We start from the raw sequence: 24,511 nt of genomic DNA on the forward strand, positions 1-24,511 counted from the left end.
GTCTACAGTCTTCTTAACAAGAAGCTATATAAACTAGAAGACAGACATAGAAATACTAAAAGCAAATCTGAAGGTTTGACCAATCAGCACAGCTGAAATCCTACTTTTCTTTATGTCTTCTGATAGGTTTAAAAGATTGGGAGAAAAGATTGATTATATCAGACAGAGCACATATAGGTAAGTGATGATTGAAGGGGGAAAAAAAACTCACAAGTGATTGCTTAGCTCATGGTGCTAAACTATGTTTTTACTCTACAGAGCAGTTGTGTATTTGATCTAATACAACTTCTTTATATGTTGTGTATCTGAAGCATAATAACGGAATTTGTATCCACTAAAGACTGATGTTTTACAGGTTTTCACAATGTTTAAGGAATACTCGCTCTGTCTTTGTCTTGAAATTATACATCTGTCATTTAAAGAATGTTTTTCTCCTTTGGTCTCCCACTATGTCCATTTGATTTTCCATTGCAGTGTTTGACTTTCACCAGGCAGTAGATGGGCTCCAGGAAGTGCAACGTCAAGCACAAGAAGGAAAAAAGTAAATATTTTCAGCGCCTTTATTTCATTAATAAGTATGCAAATTTGAAAAATTGGTGTAATTTTGGAAAACAGAAATACAATGTATCTCTAAAGAGCCTTGCTGATGTTACTAATTCTGTGACTCTGTTCTGCTCCTGCTTATGTTAGTGAGTAAACTCTGAGCTATTACTGAAAAGGCAGGGTATGAATTCTTACATATTTCCGTTTTCCAGTTCTCTGCAACATATAGAGACATTTTGAAATTCCTACCAAATCCTCAAAACCCATTTCCATTAAAATGATGTTTCCGATCCAGTTTAATATCAGACCAGTGATGCTCTTTTGAATCAGGTCTGAAGTGTTGTCACGATTAGGTTCCACACTTGTAATCGTTTATTATATATTCAGTTGTACTTCGTGGAGATATTATTTTATATTTTCATCTTACACTTTAGCACAGTATGTAACTATTCATACTTCATTATTCTGGTTTCTGAAAGAACAAAGGTTTATGTGAACACACTGTATTTTTCTCTCTGTCTATTAGTTTTTGATCCCATTGGACAATTTCAGCCAAACTTAACATACAAATAGGGATCTCCAAATTACTGTACTTATGAAATGCACATTAAAATAGGCATGTGGTTAGGGGAACAGTTTCATTTTTATCCTCATCAAGGTAGAGGCTGCAGCAGCAGTTCATAAGGACAGAGATAGTCTGAATAATGCCAAAGCCACAGGAAACCAGTTTGATGGCTCACAGAACTGGTTGTTGTTTACAACTATAGACAGCGGTGCAACAATGAAAATGTGAAAATGACATTTGTTTCCTGTTGTTTGTGGTAAGGAATGTAGTAGTACCACAGGATAGTATAGTAACCATTATTACTGTATAATATATGTGTATACACACATAGTTTCAACTAAGCTTGTCTCAGCCAGACTTAAGGCTTAATGCTTTACTGCATAGCATGAATATTAGCAATATTTATGCAAATCCACTGAGGCATGAAAGCTGCTATATATTTATTGTTAGAGAACTTTAGTCTTTTTTTATGTCTCAGATCTTTTGCCCAGTATATGGTATATTGAAGAGCTTTATCAAAATTACTTAGCATAAAGCATATTTTTGCATATATTTATACATGTTGGGGGGGGTGTGTGTCTTTTTAATTAGTATTGGCACAACAAAGAAGGGGATTGGACCAACATATTCTTCCAAAGCTGCACGAACAGGCCTTCGAATTTGTGACCTCCTTTCTGACTTTGGTGAATTTTCTTCAAGGTAGAACTAATTTCATTTCTAAATATTATGTTAAAGAGTGATACATTTTGGCTGACAGACTTGCTAGTAAGGGGATGTTTTTAAATGTGTCTGAATTTTGTATATAAATTGTCTAGAAGGAGAAGAAAACTGGAAAGAATGTGTGTGTATATTTCCTGTACTTCACAGAGTTTCTCATTATTTAAAATGTAATTTGGTACATTGGGAAATGCACTGGTTGACATATTGAAGTTCTGGGTATTTTCTCCCTATAGCTCTCAGTGTATACTCTGTATAATATCAGCTGAGTTCTTGCCAAAGGTTCTGTGAACAGTAACTCAAAGAGTGTTCTTCATAGATACGATTTCAATATTTTACAGATTTAAAAATCTGGCACAACAATACAAGTCAATGTTTCCCACACTGGAAATAGATATAGAAGGACAACTGAAAAAGCTAAAGGTAAGGGTTTAAGACTTGTAATATTTGTTCAGTTTCAGGGAAAGTATAGAAGAAAACAGTAATATTTATTTTAATTTTAAAAGTAAAAATGCAGTGTACCAGAACTACTACTTATTAAACTAATGAATTAATTTAAATGAAAAATGCATATATTCATTATTATAAAGCCTTTTAATAAGCAGTTGCTATGCTTTGTAATAGAATGTTCTCTTATTGTGGGTATTAAAATAAACTTTTGTGGATGATTTAATTCTGTGATATTTTACTTTTTTGACATAAAATAACTGTTGTATTAAAGTAGCCAAGAGAAAGCAGGGTGACACTTGCAGTTAGCGGTCTTCAGCTATGTCTGATCTAGTGTGTCTGAGAGACTTCCATACTTACTGAAGAATTGTTTGTGGAAGCTGTGTTTCAAGATCCTGATATGACAAGAAAAATGTCTTTTTATAAATAAACTCAGAAGAAACGCTGGTAAAACATCTTCTTTCATGAATACGTAAGAAAAGAGGATGCTAGAAAAATCTCTTACCTTTCCCAAGTTTTGTCTGGTACTTGTTCAGAGCTGACACCCTACCTTTAAAGATTTTTTTTAATATTCATGAGTAGTGTTTGTTTTTTTTTTTCTTTTGGAGCTTGCACTATTTCTCAGTCCCACTCTCAGTGTGTCTAGACACACTATATAGAGACTATATCAACAAAATGAGGTAGGTATACATCATCTCTGTGAATAGAAATTATGGTACAGAAATTATGGCATTCTAATGCCATAACAAGTCATGTTTTCTTATGTGAGTGGTTCAATACATTGATTTGTTTTCAGTAGAATATAAGCTAATGGTTGTATTTTTCAGGTAAAGCACAGTTACTGAAGCTGGCATGTTAGGGTTATCTGTATGTTTCATGTTTCAAAAGTGAACACAGTGTTCCCTGCTTCCAGCCGTTGTCTGGCGAAGCTGACATTTCTACTCAAATTTGCAGGGATATGCTGAAAAAATAAGACCCATGGTTCGAGATGGCGTGTATTTTATGTACGAAGCTCTTCATGGCTCCCCAAAGAAGATTCTTGTTGAAGGAGCCAATGCAGCATTACTTGATATTGACTTTGGTAAGTTGATTGTAAACTCGATTTAACTCCTAAGAGATTAGTTTTATTTTTATTAGTTTTATATTGATTTGTGTTTATATCAGCTTTGCAAACAGCAGGGAAATAGAGAAACAAAATAGTCTTTCCTTTAATAGGAACAGATCTCCCAAAAGTAAAGCACAGTAAGCCAGAGATTGTATCATTAACAGGATTAAGTGCTTAGGTTTTAAATATTGATTTTTACTGAAGTTTCTTCCAGCGGAGTTGAAATTTCACTCCAGATATTCTTGTCTTTATTACTTCTAAATGTGTGTGCACATTGCCATAAGTTCCAGGCAGCCATTGCAGTGCTGCTGAGATAATTCCTCTGCAGTGGAGGGAGGATTAAACTGGTGCAGATAACCCATAAGTCTAGCTTCTTCAGTTGATCTCTGCTCTGCTCTCTTACCCAAAGTCTAATTAAACCACTTAGGTCTCCCTGAAGATAAAATGAAAACTGGAGAGATGCTCCAATCCAGAGTCACAGTGTAGAGATCGTGAATAACCTCTTAAGACTTAGAAAATTTGCTGCAGATACTCCAGAGCTACTTGTGTAGAGCACTGGGAATGTCAGACTGTGACCTTACACCAGGCTCTCCGTGGATGTTGCGGAAATACTTTCTGTGATACGCAGGACAGTGAAAAAAGCTTTACACAGCAGCAGCATCCTATAATAGATCCAGTGCCTAGGGGAAGTATTATTGAGATGCTTTTAAATTTCTCCCTTGTGGGCAATCCTCAGTGAAAGCTGCACAGGATGAATGCAGAAAAGCTTATGCATTGCAACAGATCGGCATACTGGATACCTCCTTAAGTATAAGAAAGCAGTATATTTTCTTATTTGTCTGTGTGAACTTCTTGCTCACTAATAATATGCTTACACAAATCGCCAGGATAAGTCAGCTATTTGAGTGGAAAAAATCGTTCGTTTTGAGGGGTTTCTGTGGAGCTTTAGAAATCTAAATACGTATTATTCACTACAGGAGAAAGGAATTTGGGGAAGAACGGCTTAATTTGTTCTCTTAAAAGCAAAATGGGGACACGTAGTAAGAAGAATTTGCCCCGCTCTTTGGCTGCTACTTCAGTTTAGCCTTAAAATGAAAATCTCCTTTCAACTCGTAAAGGAAAATCGATCTTTGTTTCTTATCATTGCTGAAACAGGGTTGTGCTGTTGTGTTTTTCTGACAGGCACGTATCCTTTCGTGACTTCATCAAACTGCACCGTAGGTGGTGTATGCACCGGGCTTGGTGTTCCTCCCCAGCACGTCGGTGATGTGTATGGCGTGGTGAAGGCGTATACTACTCGGGTGGGAATTGGAGCCTTCCCCACTGAGCAGATTAATGTAGGTGTAACGTTACAAAATTCAGTATATACCATTGCCAAAAAATGTCAATGGAATGGGGTAAGGGTATACCAATGATAAATAAGCACCATAATAATAATGACAAGCAATAGCACTCACGAAGAGAGTATAAACATTATAAACTTAAGGTATTTTTCTTCAGAGGAGAGAAACATGATTGTGATGATGTTAGATTACAGTGACTACACTTCTGTTGTAATGACTGATGTGAAAACAGATTTCATCATTTTATGTAATATTGTTAGGTGCATTTCCGTGGCAAGAGTTTGTTGTAGACTGGAACTGTAGGTGCATCACAGGAAAGCTTAAATTACAAGATACAACTTCTGTGCTTAACAGCCTGTGTTCTGTGTGATTTATAGAATAAATGTGGTGTATGCATCAGCCAGTCATGCACAAATTGATCAATAAAAAGAAGTGGAGAGATTTTGATTCTTTTAAACTGTCTATTGTATTTTCATTATCAAGAAACTAGAAAGCTCAGGGTATTGATTATGAGCTATGCACACAGCAATCTTTAGGTCAGTGATCCGAATCTAATTTAAGGATTTAGTCACTAAAATCCTTTCTCTAAAGGCTCAAATGAATTGGTGATATCCTTTAGTTTTATAAGTCATGAGCGTAAAGTTTCTTTCTTCTTCATTTTTAACACGTTATAAACTCTGCCAGCCCGAAGGGAACAGTTGGCAGTCTCATACTGTGGTAGACCTAGGAGCCCTAGGCATGGTCAAGGAGTCTGTTGACAGAGACATTGTACAAGCTTTGATCTTGTCCCGAGCATTTATAGTCTTGCCCCCAAAGCCAATAGATGGCAAAAGACCAGATGAAGAAAGTAAATGTAAACAAAATTAAAACCAGGGCTGAATCGTCAAGGAAATCTTCCTGTCAGATGAAGAAGGAAAAGTGTCTCCTTGAAACATGAAATAGTCATATCAAATAAATATTTTGGAGATGCTGGTGATTGAAATGCAAAAATCCTGTGCATGAGGGGCTTTATTCTCCACCTTAGTCCCTCCTAATAAAACTTCATTATTTTTTTCTTCCTACAAAAAAGCTTTGGAATTGAACAACTGTATTTTCCTTGCTATTTGTCTGTATTTGTTTATATTCATTTTCCTGCTATTTTTCAGTGAAATACCATCAGCATTCTTTATGTCTTCTTTTAGGAAATTGGAGATCTTTTACAGTCCCGTGGCCACGAATGGGGAGTAACTACGGGCAGAAAGAGACGCTGTGGCTGGTTAGATCTTGTCATTTTGAAATATGCTCATATGATCAACGGATTCACTGCGTAAGCATCACAGATTTTGCGCTACATTTGGAAGTGATAATTTTGTACTTCGCAGAATAAATATGTAGGTAACATTAATATAAGTCTAGTAAAGTGTTACATTTTAAGCAATAAAATGGGCAACTGAGAATTGTCTTAATGCTAATAATAATCTCATTCCTTTGACTTTTTTTTTTTCAAATCAAGTGATTTTACAACATCATAGCAGTGATTTTTTTTTTTTCATATGTGTTTTCACTTTGCTTACATCAGATGACCAATGTAGATTGGATCAATATAACAGTTTGCTCTAGTGTTCTTTATCCAGTGCTTTCATGCTGACTTATGCCATGATCTAAAACTCGCTGGTTTTGAGCTTTGGTTGGCTCTAGTGGATCATACTTGCAGGACCAATTCTGCATCATTTGGAACTGCTGCCTCTTGAAGTGAAATAAGGGGGATGACACAAAGCGTACAGCAGTTGGCACAGCTTTCATTCCAGTCCCAACAGGTTCATTCGTTTGCAAAGATGTAGTCTAATATTGTATTATAAGTTCTGCTTTTAATGGGCTGAGTTTTATTTTCTTTGGGACTGAGCAGCTTAGCTTGGTTGATAAATTATTTTATAATTCATAATATATATAAAATTGACATTTTAAAGGAAAAGTGGCTGTTTAAAGGAACTGCTCAAGACCATAATGCCATCAAGCTAGCTTATGTCTAATACTAAAATGCCAGTAACTATCACAAGCCATTAATTTATAACTAATTACCAATCTGTATTTCAGAAAAAGTTGCAAAGTTTCATTACAGTTTTGTTCATATAAAGTGTAAACTTACTCATGCATTCAGGCAAACTTGTTCATATATGCGAACACATGACCCCAAGCATTTTAATATCTTATAAACTGAGACTTAATATTGTTTATGCTACTAGTGTTACAAAGGAACAATGATCTTTGTTCATTAATTTATCAGAAGGATTTTTTTTTTTTTACTTGGATTTATATTGTGCTTTAACTTACACAGCTCTAGTTTGTGTGGAAATAGTATTAGGAAGGCGTTACGTTTCCTTCCATTTCAGTTCTATACAATTACTGCATTTCTATCAACAAAACCGTGTCATCTGTGGTAACTGACAGTTTAATAAACATGGGGAGATAAAAACTTCAAAAAAGTTGAAGAACTGGCTCTGTGCCGCTTCTTTCCCACAAGGTCTTTTAATTTAATCATTGCATTCATCGTATACTTACGAGCACATACAGCATGGACGAGTATGCACATACCTGTCTAAATCCGTAGCTACTCGTATTTTTACCAAGCAAGGTCTGGCATATTGTTTCTAGAGAATTTGACTAGTTTTAAAATGTAGTTTTATTCTGATCAGTGAATACTGCAGTGTCTTCTTGAGGTTCCATTTTTGTGTTCCAGTATGTTCATTCAAAAGATGAAAAAGGTTCATTAAACTGACAACCTTGATAGCGCAGCCCAGGCACTGAAAGTCAGGCTGGGATCTTTCCTGCTGAACTGTGTATGTGATTTTAGTAGCCAGATTATGCTTGTGAAGTCTGTTTTAAAAGTGTAATTTAGTAAATAAGTCCATCTTGTAGTTGTGAATCGGTAGGAATAACAGAAATAATCGCTAGTAGTGACCTGAAGTGACCTGCCGTCATACACACCCAAACCAAGTCCAGTAAGCGCCACTTTACGTAGTCAGGCTGCATTTTCATGCGCTGAACTGAACACCGTGCGCCTGTATGAGCAGCCAAGCATTTGGAAATGTGTCTTAGTACCTCAGTCATGTATTCATCCCAAAGGCGTGAATTCAATTAACACTGAGTTCATAGTTTAAGATATTTGTGTATTTCTGCTTGCTGGGTTGCCTGAGCTGTATTTGTGAATACAAAGCTAGGAAAAAAGAAAAAAAAAAAAAAGACAGGTGGAAAGTATTAAAGAGGAGATTCATCATGTGTGTAATTGTAACCAATGTGTTTCTGTGCAGTTTGGCATTAACAAAACTGGATATTCTTGATGTCCTTGATGAGATTAAAATTGGTGTTGCTTACAAATTGGGTGGAAAAAGAATTCCATATTTTCCAGGTATGTTTTTAAATATTTATGTTTATTTTTCTCTTTCCTGCCTGTTAAGTCATTCTTGTTGGGAAAGCCTGTTTACGTTTTAAAATCAGGCTTGATTTCTTTTTCACTAGACCTGTAGAAATTTGCAGAACTGTGATGTCAGTATAAAGACTACTGTATCAGTATGCTAGCATTTTCTAGGCACCTTGTGTCTGTATGTATGACGACAAGAAGTTTAGAGCAAATAAAATCTTGTCTTAGGGCCTCTATGTCTTGTCCCATTAGATTTTTTTTTAATTGACAACACAAGGGGTCTATAAGTCAGCAAGATTCAAGTCAGTGACTGTGTATCACTGGCAATAGCCTTTAATGAAGTAAAGTAAAACTAAAATCAGTGCTTAAGCTGTGCAAAAATGAGATGGATACAAGCGGAATAAAGCCGCTTATGGGCTACCATCATATAACTGTAATTAACATCAGCAACATTGCAGTTAATAAAAATATACATTGCCTCATGAATGTGCTTCACGTTAAAACTTTTAAGATGTAATAATATGTCATTTTCATACATTAATGATGTTTTCAAGATACCCGTCACGGTCTATGCCAAGATGAGGGGTTTGTTCTGTTGAGATGGGGGATTCTGGAGGTGTGGGGAGGGCTGGCAGCAGCCGGCTTTCCCACCACTGATGGTAGTTCCTGTCTGCGGACAGTAGCCCAGTGGGAATTCCAGTGGGGAAAGGCTTGCAGACAGCTAAGTTTTTAGCAAGCCTGATTTAACCCTGTTCCACGAAGGTAAAAATTTTTGAGAAAGTCGTGCCTTGTCTACAGGAGGACTTCTATTTTATTATGTGCAAATCTGAACCACAAAGTGGAACTACTATAAACTTCAAATACTTTGTGTCCTTAAAAATACTACTGTAGTCTTCTGACAACATAGACTGCATCCTAAGGTTTTGACAAGAGGAAACTGGATTACGGGATCCTCTTGAATCAGAGTTATCTTCCTAAGTAACAGAAATTAATGTAAATTAAGAATAAATGAGTTAACCGGTCAGTAGAAATACTGTTTTGGTTTTTTTTTTATTTATCAGATTTTAAATGTTGTCAAAAGACTTTGTTGGTCAAGAACGATAGGTGTGTTCTTTTAAGGTGGAGGAGCTAAAATCAACTGTGATAAAAATTGTTCTCCCACAGCTAATCAGGAGATACTGCAGAAGGTGGAAGTAGAGTATGAAACAATGCCGGGGTGGAAGACTGACACAACTGGTGCACGAAAATGGGAGGACCTCCCACCCAAGGCCCAGAATTACATCCGCTGCGTGGAGAACCACGTCGGAGTGCCAGGTAAATCTTTCTGTAGATGTGCATGTGAGGATGCCACAGCAGGCAGGAACAGCTCTGTAAAAGTGCTCAAGTCGTTAGTCAGGGAGTGGCTTGATTTGGGCAGGAGGCAGTGGAGGTACCTGCGGTTGGGCTGATGACAGTAAATGACAGCTTGCCAAGAAGCAGCAAAGGGTGGTGTTGTGTGGGCAGGTCTGCAGTATTGCAGAGAGCTCCAAGCTGCTGCTGACAAGGATTTAACCAGAGGAAAGATAAACGTGTGTTGTTCTTGGCAAACTGCTGCCTTCTGTCAGTGAAAGCTTAGGGATCTCCGCACCATGCTGCAGTCCATAGTTAGTCCAATACCCACAGTTTACTAACCTCTTCCTTTCACTTCCTGCACTGCATCCCTGTTTGAACACAGGCTTCTTTTTTTTGTCTTTTTTTTTCCCCCTCTTCCATACTTACCCAAATAAGGAGATGTGTTGCATAATGGATACAAGATTGTTTAGCCCCGTTCTGCCCCTTTGGAAAAATGAGAATCTTAACATGATCAGTCTCCAAAGGTTAAGCCATCCGTTTTTTTTCAAATCTAATTGCTAGAGCTGTAGAGGTGCCAAGAGCTAGATGCAGCACGAACGGTGGAGTTTGAAAGGGAATTTCCACAGCAGCAAACTTAAAGAGCTGGCATGTGTGCTTTCGTTTTCCATAAAGCACCTCAAAGGATACATTTGGGGAGTGTGAGCTATTTGCAACTGTGGCAATTCCAGTATTGTTCATGGATTAGGAAGCATCTGATAGCAGAGCCTGAAACTCGGTGGGTGGCTCATGTGCGGTCATGGACGCAGGTGCGGGCGATGGGATATGTGAATAAAGCTCCCCTGACTTTGTTTCTCTGGTTCTCAGTGTGAGGGCAGGGCGCCTTGGTGGGTTTGATGGCTAAAGGAGACCTACCTACAGTCAGTTCTGTAGTATCCATGGGCAAGAAAAACTGTAGTGGAACAATTATAGTATGGTATTTGGGGTGGCTGCTCACGCTGGATAATGTTTTTAATTGCAGCCTTATATTTAACAATATTATAGCATGTGTGCGTCACTGTCTCCTGGTCCACGTCAAGAAAACCTCACAGTCTGACAGAGCTGTCGCTTCCTCTCTGCAGGGATTTAGCTAGACATCCTATCGCTCAAGACAATGACAGTTAAACCTGCAACAAACATGCTTGACCTTCTGTTAGGCATTCCATCTGCAATGCTTTGTGCTTATGGTATAATTATTTCATGCTTTCAAACTTCAGTATATTGCACTTCTAGTCTGGTAATGCAGCAGGAGTGAAGTGATTTTTGACAGTAAAACTTCCTAGCATTGTGTTTCAGCACAAAGTTGACCAGTTTGTAGTGAAGCATGATGAAAGGTGAAAATTATTCCAATTCCTTGATTATAATATTTGCTCTCAGTAATTGTTCTAATAGATGTGTTTTCCTCCTTAGTTAAATGGGTCGGAGTTGGAAAATCAAGAGAGTCGATGATCCAGCTGTTCTAAACAAATGAAGAACATCAGCGATGAGGAGCACAATTTAGCGTTCATCTGTTCCTTACTGCTTCCTCTTTAAATGGAGATGCTATTTAAAACCAACGTGTTCTTCTAGGAACTGAAGAGAAACAAAACATATATTCTGTATTGTAACATTTTATTTATCTTTAAGTTCTCAGTAAATTCAGTGTAAAATCTCCTTTGGTGGCCATCGTTAAAAAAAAAATCAAAAAGGTATTCTTAACAAAAAAAGGAAAAAATATTTTTTTAAATTTGAGCCATGTTACTATTTGAGAGTATTTTACATCCATATAGAGTTATTTCTTCTTGCTGAAATCAGTATTAAGCCTTTTCCAGTAGTTACTGGGTAACTTTAGAAGTGTTAAGCTTGGATTTGTTCTTTGACTTCAAATGTTAAAATGTCTGTGTATCTGGGTTGGCAGTAATAAGACAGATACCGTGTACTTAAATTGGTTGGATTATACAGATTTTCAGTTTCTAAAATACAGTGAAGTTAGGTAGGTATTTTCGACACAAAGCAAAGCAAACACAATTACCTATAATTTTTATATTATCATTTTTTAATAGCCCGCTAAAACGAATGGAGAGCAGCTGAGGTATGTTTATCACAGAGCCTATTCTAGTAACTGAGATAACATCTGTAGAGGGGCCAAACTGGAGAAAGTTGACCTGTCTAATAATTCTTTCAAATATCCTGTGTACTAACAGGCAATCCCTGCGGAGGCTGTCAGATGTGCGGTCTTTATTTTATGCAGTAGGGAAGGAGTGAGTGAAGGTGGAAGAAAGCGTCCTCAGGATACAGAACACACAGGGAGAGTGCAGCCGAGACAGCACACTGTGTGTTCTCAGTGAACCCGAGACGTTTCTTCCTGCTAATGCAGTGATTGTAATTTCCAAAGTTTTACTGTAGTTATCTGTTGAGGAACTTGGGACTTGCCGCTCTGTAAGGCACACTCACTTCCACAGCTCCTAGGTTTCCAAGAATAAACCAATGCATGACTTAATGATGACTGCTGCAGTATTTACACCCCTCACGCATTTTGACCTTCCTCAGCAAAATGTAATGCCTATTTATAGAAGGGGATGACATGTGGCAGCCGGGGTTGGGACATGTAGAAGCCATGGAGAGGTCCCAGAATCTTCAAGAATACACTTGGATTTCTTTGTGGATCTTCTAATTCATAATGACTATACTTCAAGAGCTCTCAAAAAAAGGCCTACCTCTTGTAGAGGAAAAAGAATATACTAGAAACAGAGTTATTCCCTAACTGCAGAATTTTCTGAGTAAATGTTCCTTTTCTATATATGTGTCAGAGAGCTATAACAGTATTTTTGTGTCATTCCCAGGGGCTGTGGAAATGGCATCACAACCCCAGTAATGCCATTATGTAGTGTGTGAAAATATCCCTTTTCTGAGATGGTAACTCCAAGGACACAAAATTATGACATTCTTTGCATCAGAGATGGAGGAAAAAGAAAAACCTATCTGGAGTACCTTGTGTCATACTCATTCCCTTTGTCTTTTCTCGCTCAATATTAAATAACGGTTAATGTTCAAACTCATTTGTACCAAGAAGCAATTATAAAAGTACCGGTACAAGCACATAGCAAGCACTAAATTTAACTGTTTATGGATGTATTGCTGCTTGTAGGGCAGAATTCTTACACCCTCCGGCTGCAGTGCAGTCTCTTCATACCCCCGTTCATCACAGACTGTGGCTTTATGCCACAATCAAATACTTTTTATCTCTAAAAAAAAAAAAAAAATGGGGCCCAAAGCCATGAATCCTTAATTCAGCTACAACTCCTTTGTCAATCTTTGACAAGTTGTTTAATCTCCTTGCTACTGCTTTGCAATCTGTGAAATGGCAATTAGGAGTACTGCCTCACCTCTTTTAAACTTTTTTTTGGAGGTTGGTGGGTCAAGGCCTGCAGTCCTTGCTCTGACATTGATGAGGAAGCTCTCCTCATCGAATTTATGGGTGTTCTGATGAAAGAGCGATGAGATTTCTGACCTTATTTAATGTTTGCAAAGCACTTCTGAAAGGTGCTTGGTAAGTGCTAATTATTACAAGCACTGTGAAACGTGCCTCATTTATATGAGGTCATTTAAGCATAAAGATGCTTGGAGATACAGTAATTAAGTTTTGTTTTCACATGGCTTGACCTTGTGACATTTGCATACTGGATGATCTAGACCTGTTCCTTTTCTTGGCCTCATCTTCATCAGTGCATTCGGGTTAGGAGGTTGCCGCTATATTTAAGCTTTGGTTGATTTATAGGCAAAGTCCACAATGAATAACGAGCCGCTCGGTGTGCTGAATAACTGGATTAAATAGTCAACTCTAAATGACGTATTTGGCATATTGAAAAAATTAGGTTTTATAGTTTAATTTTCACAGGATTACTTTCTCTTGTTCACATAATCTTTTTACTTTCCATTAAGTCTCCATTAGATCCACGTTGCCTGTCTTTGCATTCAAGGATTCATCAAAAACCCAGTGATGTTGTCAATGGGCATGATGTAATAGGCAATTATCCCGTGACTTGCTCTGTTACCGTAAAAATAATATCATGCATTTCACTTCAGTTCATAGCATGGATTTTTTTAAATGGAAGTTCTACTCCTATTGAATTTCATATGTGTTGTCATTGAGTTAAATGTGAGTAAGTTCAGGCTTTTATCGAAAAGCTCTTTAATCTACTGACTGACACAATGCTTAATAAGAACATTTTTATGTAAATGTGCTTTCATTTTGGCTGTTTCCCTTGTGTATTATTTTGTATTGTTTGGAATTTCATTTTAATAACAATCACTGTGATTAATTTAGTTTCTTCTTTCTCCCCAGCCAAATGCAATAATAATGACTAAAACTGGTTGATGCATCATCCTGTTAGATATCTGGATGGAAGAATAAGGGTAAACATCTACCAAAATGGCATAATTGTGCTAAAGATTATAGTTTTTTAAAAGTAGCAATTACTGATTCACTCATGCACATGAATGTATTTGACATATTTTCCTCACACTTACCCTTACGATATGGCCTTCATAGTCAGGCGTATGCTTCCTAACACATGCAGTATAGGATTTTGAAGCTTTTGTAATTTTTAATTTGGTTATATATGGTCTTACAGTTCTGGCATAATGCACTTTATAAAAAGAAAGAAAATTAAGCATTTCCATAGTAATGTGCAAACTGTACTTACACCTTATGCAGATTTTTTCGGATGAATTTTGGATGCACACTTGTTTGGTTTGTCCTGAAAGACACATTAAAACCAACTGAAAGTAACAGTCCTTGGTCTCTATTTCTCTCTTCCTTTCTTTTTTTTAACGCAATACACTTCATACAAAAACCTGGTTCCGTATTTCATGAATTTTAAAAAATAACTAGCAGCATTACTGAATGAATGGATATTTTCTTTCGATCTACAGATTCTCAGTGTTTGGCTTTTTTTTTTTACATATTCTATAAAGTTCGTCCCACTTTCCCGTTTACAAACTGAGCAGGGATCCACCTTTACCACCAGGGACTCGTGGTTAGTCATCTTCAGTTAGCTCACCTGAGCGAACAAAGATTTTTATGAAGAAAAATACCCATTTTCTAATTGATGCAGAAATGTTCTTGCCGGACCAGCTGGCTCAGAGCAACTGATGTGAACTCCGTATAGCTCTTCATCAACAGCACTCTGCTGGAAAGGAAAGGTAGGTATTGGCTCAGATAACAAAATTATCACCTCTAAAATGTGGGAGGGCTTCAGAGAAGTGCTGCTAGGGCTTTCAGAAGCCTTTATAGAAATCACTTTTTCTCATCCATTTTAGAAGAAGTCTGGAACAGCAGGTGAGTCACCTGTCCAGTAAATGACAGCAGGTTAGCACACGGTTCAGGGCAGTGTCTGAGAGCTGTGTGGGAACTGCTCTGCTGATTAACTCATGTTGCTTCATTTCCTTTGCATCATTTTTTATATATTTATATATATATAAAAATTCATGTAGAATGTCTTTGGTAGCCGCAGCATCTGAAGCAGTTTCGTCTAACTCCACATGACACTGGCAATGCCCAAGGCAAAAACCCAAAACCGAGGGAGTCTCTCTCTGCTGAAATTACCCACTGGGAAAACTCTGGTTTTTTTACTGGTCCCTCTGTTGTCTGTCAGCTGGAGAGCTGAGTCAAGACTGTCTATCTTGTTTCCTCCCTCCCAGCTAGGTAAAACTGGGAACAATGTGACCATCTTGCCTCTGGAGAACTGCAATTAAGAGATGACTTTCCTGCCCGTACCCTCTTCTAGTAATAGTTGACGTGGAGTCCAGCCCTAGCCCACTCCTTATTCCTCATGGAAGTGGCCCAGCTTTCTTTACAGTAATGTTTCCTATCCATCTGAGAGCTGGTTTCAAGTGCTGGATGTCTGCAAAAAGGATGAGCTGACATCACCCTTTTAACTAGGCATCAGGCAAGAAAGAAAATCCAGCTCCCCCTATCTTTAGAAGAAGTCCCTGTTTGTGGTATAGGCACTGTATCGGGGGATGTGGGTTTTGGCGACTAATTTAAGTGAGTTTGTTAGTGCTGGTTTCGTGCCTTTGTTAGATCCGTGTTGCCAACGAAAAAGAGGCTGCCTGAGGCGCGGAGCCTGCTCGACCGTCACCGTACTGCGTGGCGTTCGTGGTGTGCGCGAAGCGGTGGCGTACAGCCTGCTGCAGGGAGGTAAGAAAATGGGTTCTTTCCTTCCCAAATCACGGGTCCATCACAAAGGAGCTTTGCTAAGGAACACCTTTTACTTGGATGGGGCTGGCTGAACCCTTACATGTTGCTTAAATTTAAAGTACAAAATTATCCACACAGATGTCAGCCATAGAGTGAGGGATTAAAGAAGTCAAGTCTAAATAAGGGTTTCAAGATTTTGCCTTTTAATCTCTTATATACTTACAGGAAATTGGTTGTTCTAAAATACCTTCATCTGTTACTAATATCTGTACATTTCTGGAGTAGAGACTCTGCATTAAATATTTGCCCATCAGCCCTATGAGACTGTCTATTAAGAAAAAAACAAAAAAAACAGGAAAGAAGGTCTTCCGTAAGCACATACACTTTATAGCTTCCTTTAATGCAGAAAATTTTGGCCAGCAGCTGCATTTTTCAGTGGTTGGAAACAGTACAAGTTTTAACACTGTCTATACAAATGTCTTTGGCAAGGAAATGTCTTTGTCAGGAGAAAAATTACACTCGTATTTGAATGTTTTCACAGTCTTTAGGTAACGTCCCCTTCCTTTGACAGGCGTTACCTTTTAGAAGTTGCGTGCATACACCAGAGTTTGCATTACAGGCCTGCAAATAGTGCCTCAGACAACAGTGTTAGGTTTCAGGAGATACCTTTACAGTGCTTGGTAAGTGGTGGAGCGCTTCAGTTTGGGTTATTGCCGAAATCCTTAAAATACCCTGGGCAGAAGCACTGGAGATGTGTTTCTTAAAGGACCGCAGAATACAGGCAGCTATACGTGCCCTTACAGCAGAGGTGGCAGCGTGCATCTTCATCTTCCCCTTTATCAGACAAAACTTTTCATGCTAACTGGGCCTAATTCTTCAAATGTGTAGCAACGGTGTTTGCTGCTGAGGTTTGTGGAAGCCGGGCTGTCCTGTAAATGGAGATGATCCCATGCAAGGGGTGCTGGAGTCAACTTTTTGCAAGCCTGACAAGACAACAAACTTGGTAAATACAGTGTATTACCAGCCACTGTCATAAAAAGGTGTTTCATGGTGTTCTTTGCTTCTGAAGAGGAAACTCCCAGTTACAAACCTATTGTATTTAGAGTTATGTTTCCACTGAAATTCTTAAAATAGTGCAGTGCTCTGCCATGAATGGAAATCTGTCCTGTGATGAGTTCTGAATTCAGGAGTGGCTGACAACAAACGGCAAAGACCTTGACAAGCTTGAGGACTGGGCAATGGAAAGCTCATGGAGAAGCGCAGGGTTCCCCATGTCTCGGTATGGACTGGGAAGCGCCTGGCTGAGGAGCAGCTCTGCTAAAAGGGACCTGAGGTTTACGGCAGATGCCAGGGTGAATGTGAGCCAACGATGCACTTGCATCTTGAATAACGCAAACAGCCTACTGGGCTATACCGGGGGGCTGATGGCCAGGAGATGGAGGGAAGGCATTTCCCATGACTCATGCTGATGAGTATTACCACTGATCCATGCTAATTGTCCACTGACATCTGTTGTAATGGCATGGTTTTTGTCCTTAGTAAATGGGAGAAGACAAAAAGGAGAATTGGGGAGATGATGTGACATTCTTGTTTCAAGAATCTGCCTTGCTACAGATAAGACTAGCTATGGTCCCAGTGCACAGTTACATGTACATCAGTACTACCGTTACAACTTTACTGCTTGCTTTGCATCCTATAGCATCAAAAATAGACAATGCAGTTCAAATTTTGAACTTTGCATTTTGTACGCCAATTTTCTTCAGCTTCAGTTGTTCCAGCCATCGAGGCTATGCCCTTGTGGTGGCTTCATCCTGCTCCGTAATGACCGTTACCACTGTTCCACCCTTTGGTTTGCACTATGCAGTAGTGTCAGCATGGAAACTGGGCTCCTTTTGGATGCAACTCAACAAGACATGCTCTCCAGCAGTGGTCCCCTGTCCTCCAGATGCTAATCAGAGTTCAGTCCATGGGACCAGACAAGAGCTGGTCAGAAGCAACCTCCGCCTACAGTGTGGATATTGGGTCCTGAGCACCAACTGCTTTGTGTATTTGTTCCTGTAGGGCTGCACTGCTTGCTAATATAGACATAGCTTTTGAATATCAGCCATTCCATCTCCCCTTATCCAGTTCTTTGTTCACTTTATACTAATCCCTAACTAATAACTCATTATTCCCTGTATGTTTCTATATCAAATGCCTAATGAAGTCTAGATAGATTATAGCCACTGCTTTTCCTTTGTCCATAAAATCAGCTGTTATCCAAGGAAGATAAGTCACTGGTTTTTTTAAGTCCATTTTGCATTTTTCACTGCCTCCTTTAAAAGTATTACATTTTCAGTTCTCGGATAATACAATACCACTCTCAACTTGAAAGATTATTAGAAGCATTTCTTCCTACCTTGCAATTGCATAGACCCATTCTTTCAGAATTCAGGAATGCAGTTTATATCTGTACCAACGGGGCTGTAATCACGTCTATGTGAGAGAAAATACAGTTTGAAGACATTTACTGAGTAAGTTCACAAAAGGTTTGCCTTGCCGTTCTGAAACAGCATTAAGTTTCTATCTATAGCTTCTAAAGAAGATTACTGGAAAAGGTAACTAAGACATCAAACCCATTTCCTGAGGATTTGGTCCACTGATTTTAAGTATATACATTCTGCAGACAAAATGAGAATATACCTTCAGTGATCTCTACTTGCCTATAGTGGGTACTGAAATACGTAGGGGGCTAGACAGAGAATCATCTCCAACTTTGCCAGAAGAACTGAAGTTGGAATAAACCAGCAGCAAGCTCACATGCTGGATGCTGAACTTGGCCAAAAGAGCAACCAGTGTCTGGGATGAACACTGGAGGGCTGTGAATTTTGAAGAGCTAGGAGGAATGTCAGGCCACGCTCCTCCATGATTCAGTCAGTTATTCAATGCCGATATTATAGTTTTATATTTTCACTGGTTTCAGTGGTGATATATTTGCATATATAGGTAGTCCTTCCTAGAGTTTAAATAGTGATAAAGAATCAGTATTAGAGGCAATACCGAACACCTCCTCCATCCATCTGGAGAACTTCCAAATCTTGCAGACAGGACAGATACAACAGAAGAAAAGAAGATGCGATTGTGTCACGTCAATATCTTCTCTGAAATTCTTATGCAGAAAAAAAAAAAAAGAAAAAAGATGAACGCATATACAACGCATATACATGGCAGGAACGTACTGAGCATAAATGTATAGAATGAGTTACAGTGCATTTTAATATACATGAAAAAGAGGTCAAGTGGAAGAAATAAAAGATGTTAGCTAGTTAAGGCATTGCAAATGGGGTAAGGCATTTTGTTTATTAGAGGCTGATATGCACCAGACTACATAATTAAAATACCAAAGCTGGTACTGACGGAAGTCTGAGCCCTACACAAATTGTATTGATTATTTCCATCCAGAGGAAACATGCCAGCAGCACAAAAAAGTCTCATTCTGTTAATTGGCACCCTGGATGGCAGGCCTAGGACTGAATATCATTACTTTCATAGCTTATATCACACCACTTGTGGGAACTGCTCAGCATGGAGCAAAGAGATAGAAGGAGTGCCTTCAAGACTTCCCAGCGTAAACAGGTTTCAACCAAAAAGGCTGTACTAAGAAAATTTCCACATTAGCCCTAGTGATGGTCCCTGTAGCTGTGGCATGTTATCCTGGCAACGTTCAGGGACTCGCTTTGTCTCTGTGCAGCTTCTGCTTTCTGGACAGAGATCTTCTCTATCCAGCATTGACAATACAGCCACACATATTTAAAATAAACACACTTTGTGGGCTGCTGCTGGGGAATCGTTTGTTAGACATGGCGAGGGCCGAGAGCCAGGTTCTTTGCCAGCGTGCGCTGACATAGTCCCTTTGAGCTGAACGGATGTACCCCGGGTTATTCCGGCTGCTTTAGGGAGTGGATAAAGGCCAGCGTGTGGGGCACAACATACAAAGCTGTCTCGAAGCAAGGATTCATTTCCACAACAAAATAACAAGACTAGGGCTGGATGCAGTTGCAAGGTGGAGGGAGAAAAGTTTTGCCTAGCCCTTCCCATGCCTGTGAGGGGCTAGTGAAAGGGCAGAGGTACCTGTAGCCTCTCCCAGGGAAATCCACATAGCATAATGGAATTGCATCACTTGGACACAGATTTAAAGAATTCTTAGGACAACCCCCTAGTATTAAATGAAAAACATCATTGTCTCCTGCAGAGGAAGAAATCAGAACACCATGGCACAGCGTTAGGTCAAGTAATGGCAGTTATCACTGTCAGAGCTCAGTTTTCTTTTTTCTTGATAGATTAAAATAATCTTAAAAAGCAAAATAAAAGGAAACTGTGTGCAGCAGTAATGAAGGCACGCAACTGGAAAGGCCAGGAACAACAACCATGAAAAAACGCTGGAGAAAGCAGCCCCTTTGTAAACCCTGCACATTGCGGGCAGCAGAACAGTAAGATCGTTGCAACAGCAATAACAATTTGCAGTCTTGAGAGTGCCCTCTAGTGTAAGTGGGACCTTCGACTGTTCCGATCTACGGAGGAGAACTGGTGTCTCTCACAGCTGGCAGAGTGGTAACATGCTATGAAATTCAACCATGCCGTGCTAATTTAAGAGCGAGTACTGGCTGCTGTTCCAAGATGGTAGAACCTTGGCTTAACAGCAGCATACCTTCAAGAGCCAGCCCTTAATCCTGCACATCACTGGCTTATCAAACATTTTTTGATGTGCGAAACAGCTCATCAAGACGAGGGCACGAACTCTGTTGCTAACGAGTCACAGTAGAATGACATGCACTTGTGAATAGATAAAGGCTGAACTGTGTGTAACCCTTCGGACCGAGTTGTAAACATGTTGTCTGTTAAGGCTGACGTGCTATGATACGATACGAAAAGGGTCCAGAAGAAAGGAAATGGCCCCGAGCCGTTCTAGGAAAAGCAGGTTTATTCAAGGAGTTTTTTTAATCTTCGAATCCATATTGGAGAGCTCAGAAAGAAGAGTACGGTGGGACTGAGTGCGTGGGGCGCGGTGCTTTACTTCCGCCCTAACAGAGGACGTGTGTGCATCCTGACACTCCAGCCGACTTAACACAGGCTGCCTGCTGGTGCACGGCCAACTACATCAGCTACTATAACATATATTCCACTTAAAAGAATTTCTGGAACATTGCTTTCACCGTTTTACATTAAGACATTAGAAAAGAGCAAATGAGTTGGCCAAAATACACTCTTTTTATATCAGTAAAAACTGAGAGGAATCGTTAAGTGAACTCCCGATTCTGAAGAGACGGATAACATATTTTTAACGTCCTCTGATGCTTATGGGAACCTACTATTAGACATTGGGAACAGTTTAAAAGCTAATATAATCTCTTGGATTGCTATTTATCTGCCACCTGTTCCTAAAATGGAACACTTGTCACAGTAAATGGATAAAGGTTGCTTGCAAAATAAGGCATAGACCGGAAGAAGTAAGACCAATGAATAATTAGATTCACCAAGCCAAATCAGCCATCGTGGATATTTTGTCTGACCCTGCCTAAAACAGAAAGCAGAATTTTCCTCTATTTGCTCTTTTCCAACTTTGTAAGTTCTTTTCCTTTCAAGAAAGCATCCAGTCTCGATTTGCAATGTCTGTGATTTTTATTTCTGCCTACCTGTTTATTTCTAATTATATTTTGGAGTAGTTGGAAGCATTGGCTGACAAGCAAACTTTTATCATGACTGTCTTACAGATGGATCAGAAACAAAAATCTTAAAATCTGTCATTGCTTACTAGAGTATTTAAAATCTAAATCTACACATTTTTTAGGCAAAGTCTATTGTATTTCAGGTCTGAATGTGATATAGTTAATTAAATTGTTCTCAGTGCGAAAGGAATTTTATTCCAATTTTTACAAAGGGATCGGTGTGATCCTGAGGACTGTACATCAGTAAACCTGAGGAAGGTTCTGGCAATTCAATGTATTTATAAGTACGCTGCAGAAGGGAGATGAGCAGTGAGGTACCAGTGTTTGCTGCATTCTTGTTAAAAGTCAAATCTAAAAACCAACTGGGAAGAGCTACAGCTGTGTATTTTCTAGGCTCTCACTCTACCAAACAGGCAATAAATTGGCAGTGTCAGTAAGTACACACTAACACACGTGGGAGAAAAATAACCTCGGTTATATACACAGAGTGACGGGCTCTGAACAAAGTGATTAGCACTCAGGGGAGTGATGCTGGGAGCCATTTATGAATAGTTCCCTGAAAGCACCAGTTTGGTACTTCAGTATTAGTCAAAATGACGAATCAGATGTTAAGGAATTATTGGGGAAGGGACCAAGAAGAAAACTTCATTAGATTCATGCTGTGCAGATGCATAGCATGCCCGCAGCTGGCACACTGGACACCAGCTTCAGGAAGGATGTTAGAGACTGTGAGAGGTATGGAAAAGGACATTTGATGCTGGCTGCACCCTGCAGCTCAGCTACGCCAGGTGCACTCGGCCACCCACCCCCTGCTGCCCAGAGCTCTTGGGGCACCCGGGGCTCCCTCTCCCCCTTCCCACACAGCCCAATCCCTTTCCAGGCTTCCCGGGTGCTGTGCACCAGGATGTGGCACAGGTGATGTAGATCGGGACACACTGCAGAGCAGTGCTTCAGTGTGACAAAATGTTTTGGCTTGGATAAAAGATGAAGGAGTATGATACGGCAGATATCTTTATAGTCCTGGATGTTATGCAAAGGGAATGTTTTTTTTATAAAACCAGACATAGGAGACACCTAATGAAATTAACAGGTGGCAAACTGAAAACAAACCTGACAAAGCTTTTTTTTTTTTTTTAAATAATATACTGCTAAGTTGTAGACCCTGCTAGACAAACTAAGAAATGAAGCATTACCAGTTTTGAGAAGGGGACTGGACAAATTCATGAAGAGCAGGCCTACTGACATTATTAAATATTAAGATCCAGATGGAAATTTTGGCTCAGGAAATTTCTGAACGCTAAACTGCTAGAAGCAACGAAGGTGCACTATGACCAGGGTCCTTCTGTGTCTGCCCTGACTTTCTTGAAGCACCGATAGAAGTAGAATATTAAGAGGGACAGACTTAGCAAGCATAGTGCAGTCCCTTTTGCTCTTTAAAATTGCTTACTGGAAATGGAAACTATTGAAAAAATGAAACGCAATTTTTCTTTGTTTGGAAAGTGACAAAACTATCAACCAGGCAATTTCTCTGCAATATTCACACAGGTACAGGAGAAGCAAAGTAGCAAGAAAAAGGCTGTCTTTTTATTCTCTGCTTTCTTTCACAAACACATTTTCAAGGATAAACCAAAATCATTGTATTTCACAATTACCATTAGTGGTTTGGGATTTGTTTGGGTTGCTTTTTCATATTCAGAAGCTGCATAACGTAACACACAATCTCATTAACTAACCTGGGAAATTGTCAGCATTAATTTTCATGAATGCTCGATGCCAGCAAGCTTTGCCAGATCAGATGTCAGCCTTTCTTCTACTTCCAAATCACCAGCGGATCTTCCTCAAGGCTTACTGCTACAAAACTAATAAAACACTCAGAATCATTCTATTGGGTAACAAGTCAACAGACTGGCAGATGAACCAATTCCCTCCCTGTAGGATGCTAAGGTACATTGGTATAGAGCAGACAGAATTATTTTGCCTTTATAGCTTACAAATAAGCAATAGCTGATCAGTAACAGATGTTGTTAAGGTTGAGGCTTGGAAAGCAATTAAGAGATGTCACCACCTGAGGCTGACTCAGGTAGCTGCAACAGAGGATTTCTGCATCTGCCCTGCAGTGGGGGTGGCAGTGGCACCCGTCAAATGTAATCAGCCCTCAGGGAAAGTGCCCTTAAATTTACCCTTTAGTGACAGCTGCTGCAGCAGACGCTGCTCCCTTTCAAATCTGCTTCATACTCTGAGATCAGCATTTCAGAGCGCTCCTTCTTCACAAGCAGAACAGGGCTTTTAACTTTTTTTTTCTTTGTATTTCATCCAGTTCTCAGACAGTCAAGTTCCAGTCACACTTACCCTATGCCATCTTAATGAAACGCATGTGATCTGCTGCCCTCTGTCCTGACAGGCTCTGTCTCAGTGGGATTACATTCTGATCCACCCGTGCTCCCCAGAGAGCTTCAGGGACATCAGGGTGTGTATCTAATGAATATTTACAAAGAAATTTCCTTAGAGAGAAAGAAAAGACCATGCATTTTCAATGCACAGTGGAAAATTGTCTGCTGAACGTCCTTAAACATGCATTTCAAGTACATGCAGAAAAAGCCAAAGTAGAACTCTTCACAGCTAAAGCGAGCGTGGCAGGAGTCAGACTTTCCAGCTCAGAAGGGATTTTTGTGAATTACTGTGCATTACAACCATAGCTTCCACTCCACAGACCACAAGGCTGCGCTGATCAGCTCTACAGAAAAAAAAAAAAATCAAATCACATTAACCTGTATGAAATCAGTGTGGTTGTACCTGCAACCGAATAGCAGTTTGGCAGGCAGTGGAAGCATGGTATTGATGGAAAAATCACTCCTATACCTGGTTGCGATTTTGCTCAGAATCGTAGCACACATAGGTGAAGGTTGAATTCAGAAACCTGTCTGGAAGAAATACAACTGTCGTGACTGTTTAGGTTCTTTAAATGACACAAAACATTGTGCCAGAACACCAACACTAGTTTTAAAGGTCTTGTTTGCCCTGAGGAAAACAATGTATCTTCAAAATATACATAGTAACCAGACTGACTGCTACTTGGGATTGAACCTGGCGCTTTTAATCCATGAGACGATACCTAGAGTGCTGTAGACAGCTTACCTATA

The 24,511-nt window shown here is 39.3% G+C and overlaps 1 protein-coding gene and 1 long non-coding RNA gene across 2 annotated transcripts in view; one reads left to right on the forward strand and one right to left on the reverse strand.

The window, feature by feature from the left end:
• ADSS1 (adenylosuccinate synthase 1) overlaps window positions 1–14,261 on the forward strand; it is a 31,465-nt gene extending 17,204 nt beyond the window's left edge. The window contains exons 4-13 of the mRNA XM_009467195.2: window positions 127–177; window positions 475–541; window positions 1,700–1,807; window positions 2,167–2,248; window positions 3,227–3,353; window positions 4,560–4,714; window positions 5,902–6,026; window positions 8,008–8,105; window positions 9,282–9,431; window positions 10,896–14,261. Of these exons, the coding sequence (XP_009465470.1) occupies window positions 127–177; window positions 475–541; window positions 1,700–1,807; window positions 2,167–2,248; window positions 3,227–3,353; window positions 4,560–4,714; window positions 5,902–6,026; window positions 8,008–8,105; window positions 9,282–9,431; window positions 10,896–10,948 (1,016 nt within the window). The 3' untranslated portion in view covers window positions 10,949–14,261. The remainder of the gene's footprint in view (window positions 1–126; window positions 178–474; window positions 542–1,699; window positions 1,808–2,166; window positions 2,249–3,226; window positions 3,354–4,559; window positions 4,715–5,901; window positions 6,027–8,007; window positions 8,106–9,281; window positions 9,432–10,895) is intronic.
• Window positions 14,262–16,238: 1,977 nt separating this feature from the next.
• On the reverse strand, window positions 16,239–24,016 carry LOC148056867 (uncharacterized). The gene is made up of 5 exons (XR_015702356.1): window positions 23,721–24,016; window positions 23,105–23,230; window positions 18,706–18,814; window positions 18,065–18,141; window positions 16,239–16,649 (listed from the first exon to the last, which is right to left on the reverse strand). It is a non-coding gene; the product is annotated as an uncharacterized LOC148056867 (long non-coding RNA).
• Window positions 24,017–24,511: the final 495 nt, after the last annotated feature.

This window comes from Nipponia nippon, unplaced genomic scaffold (assembly GCF_047370975.1).
Source record: "Nipponia nippon isolate SJK-2023a ecotype South Korea unplaced genomic scaffold, ASM4737097v1 scaffold_11, whole genome shotgun sequence".
Taxonomy (NCBI): domain Eukaryota; kingdom Metazoa; phylum Chordata; class Aves; order Pelecaniformes; family Threskiornithidae; genus Nipponia; species Nipponia nippon.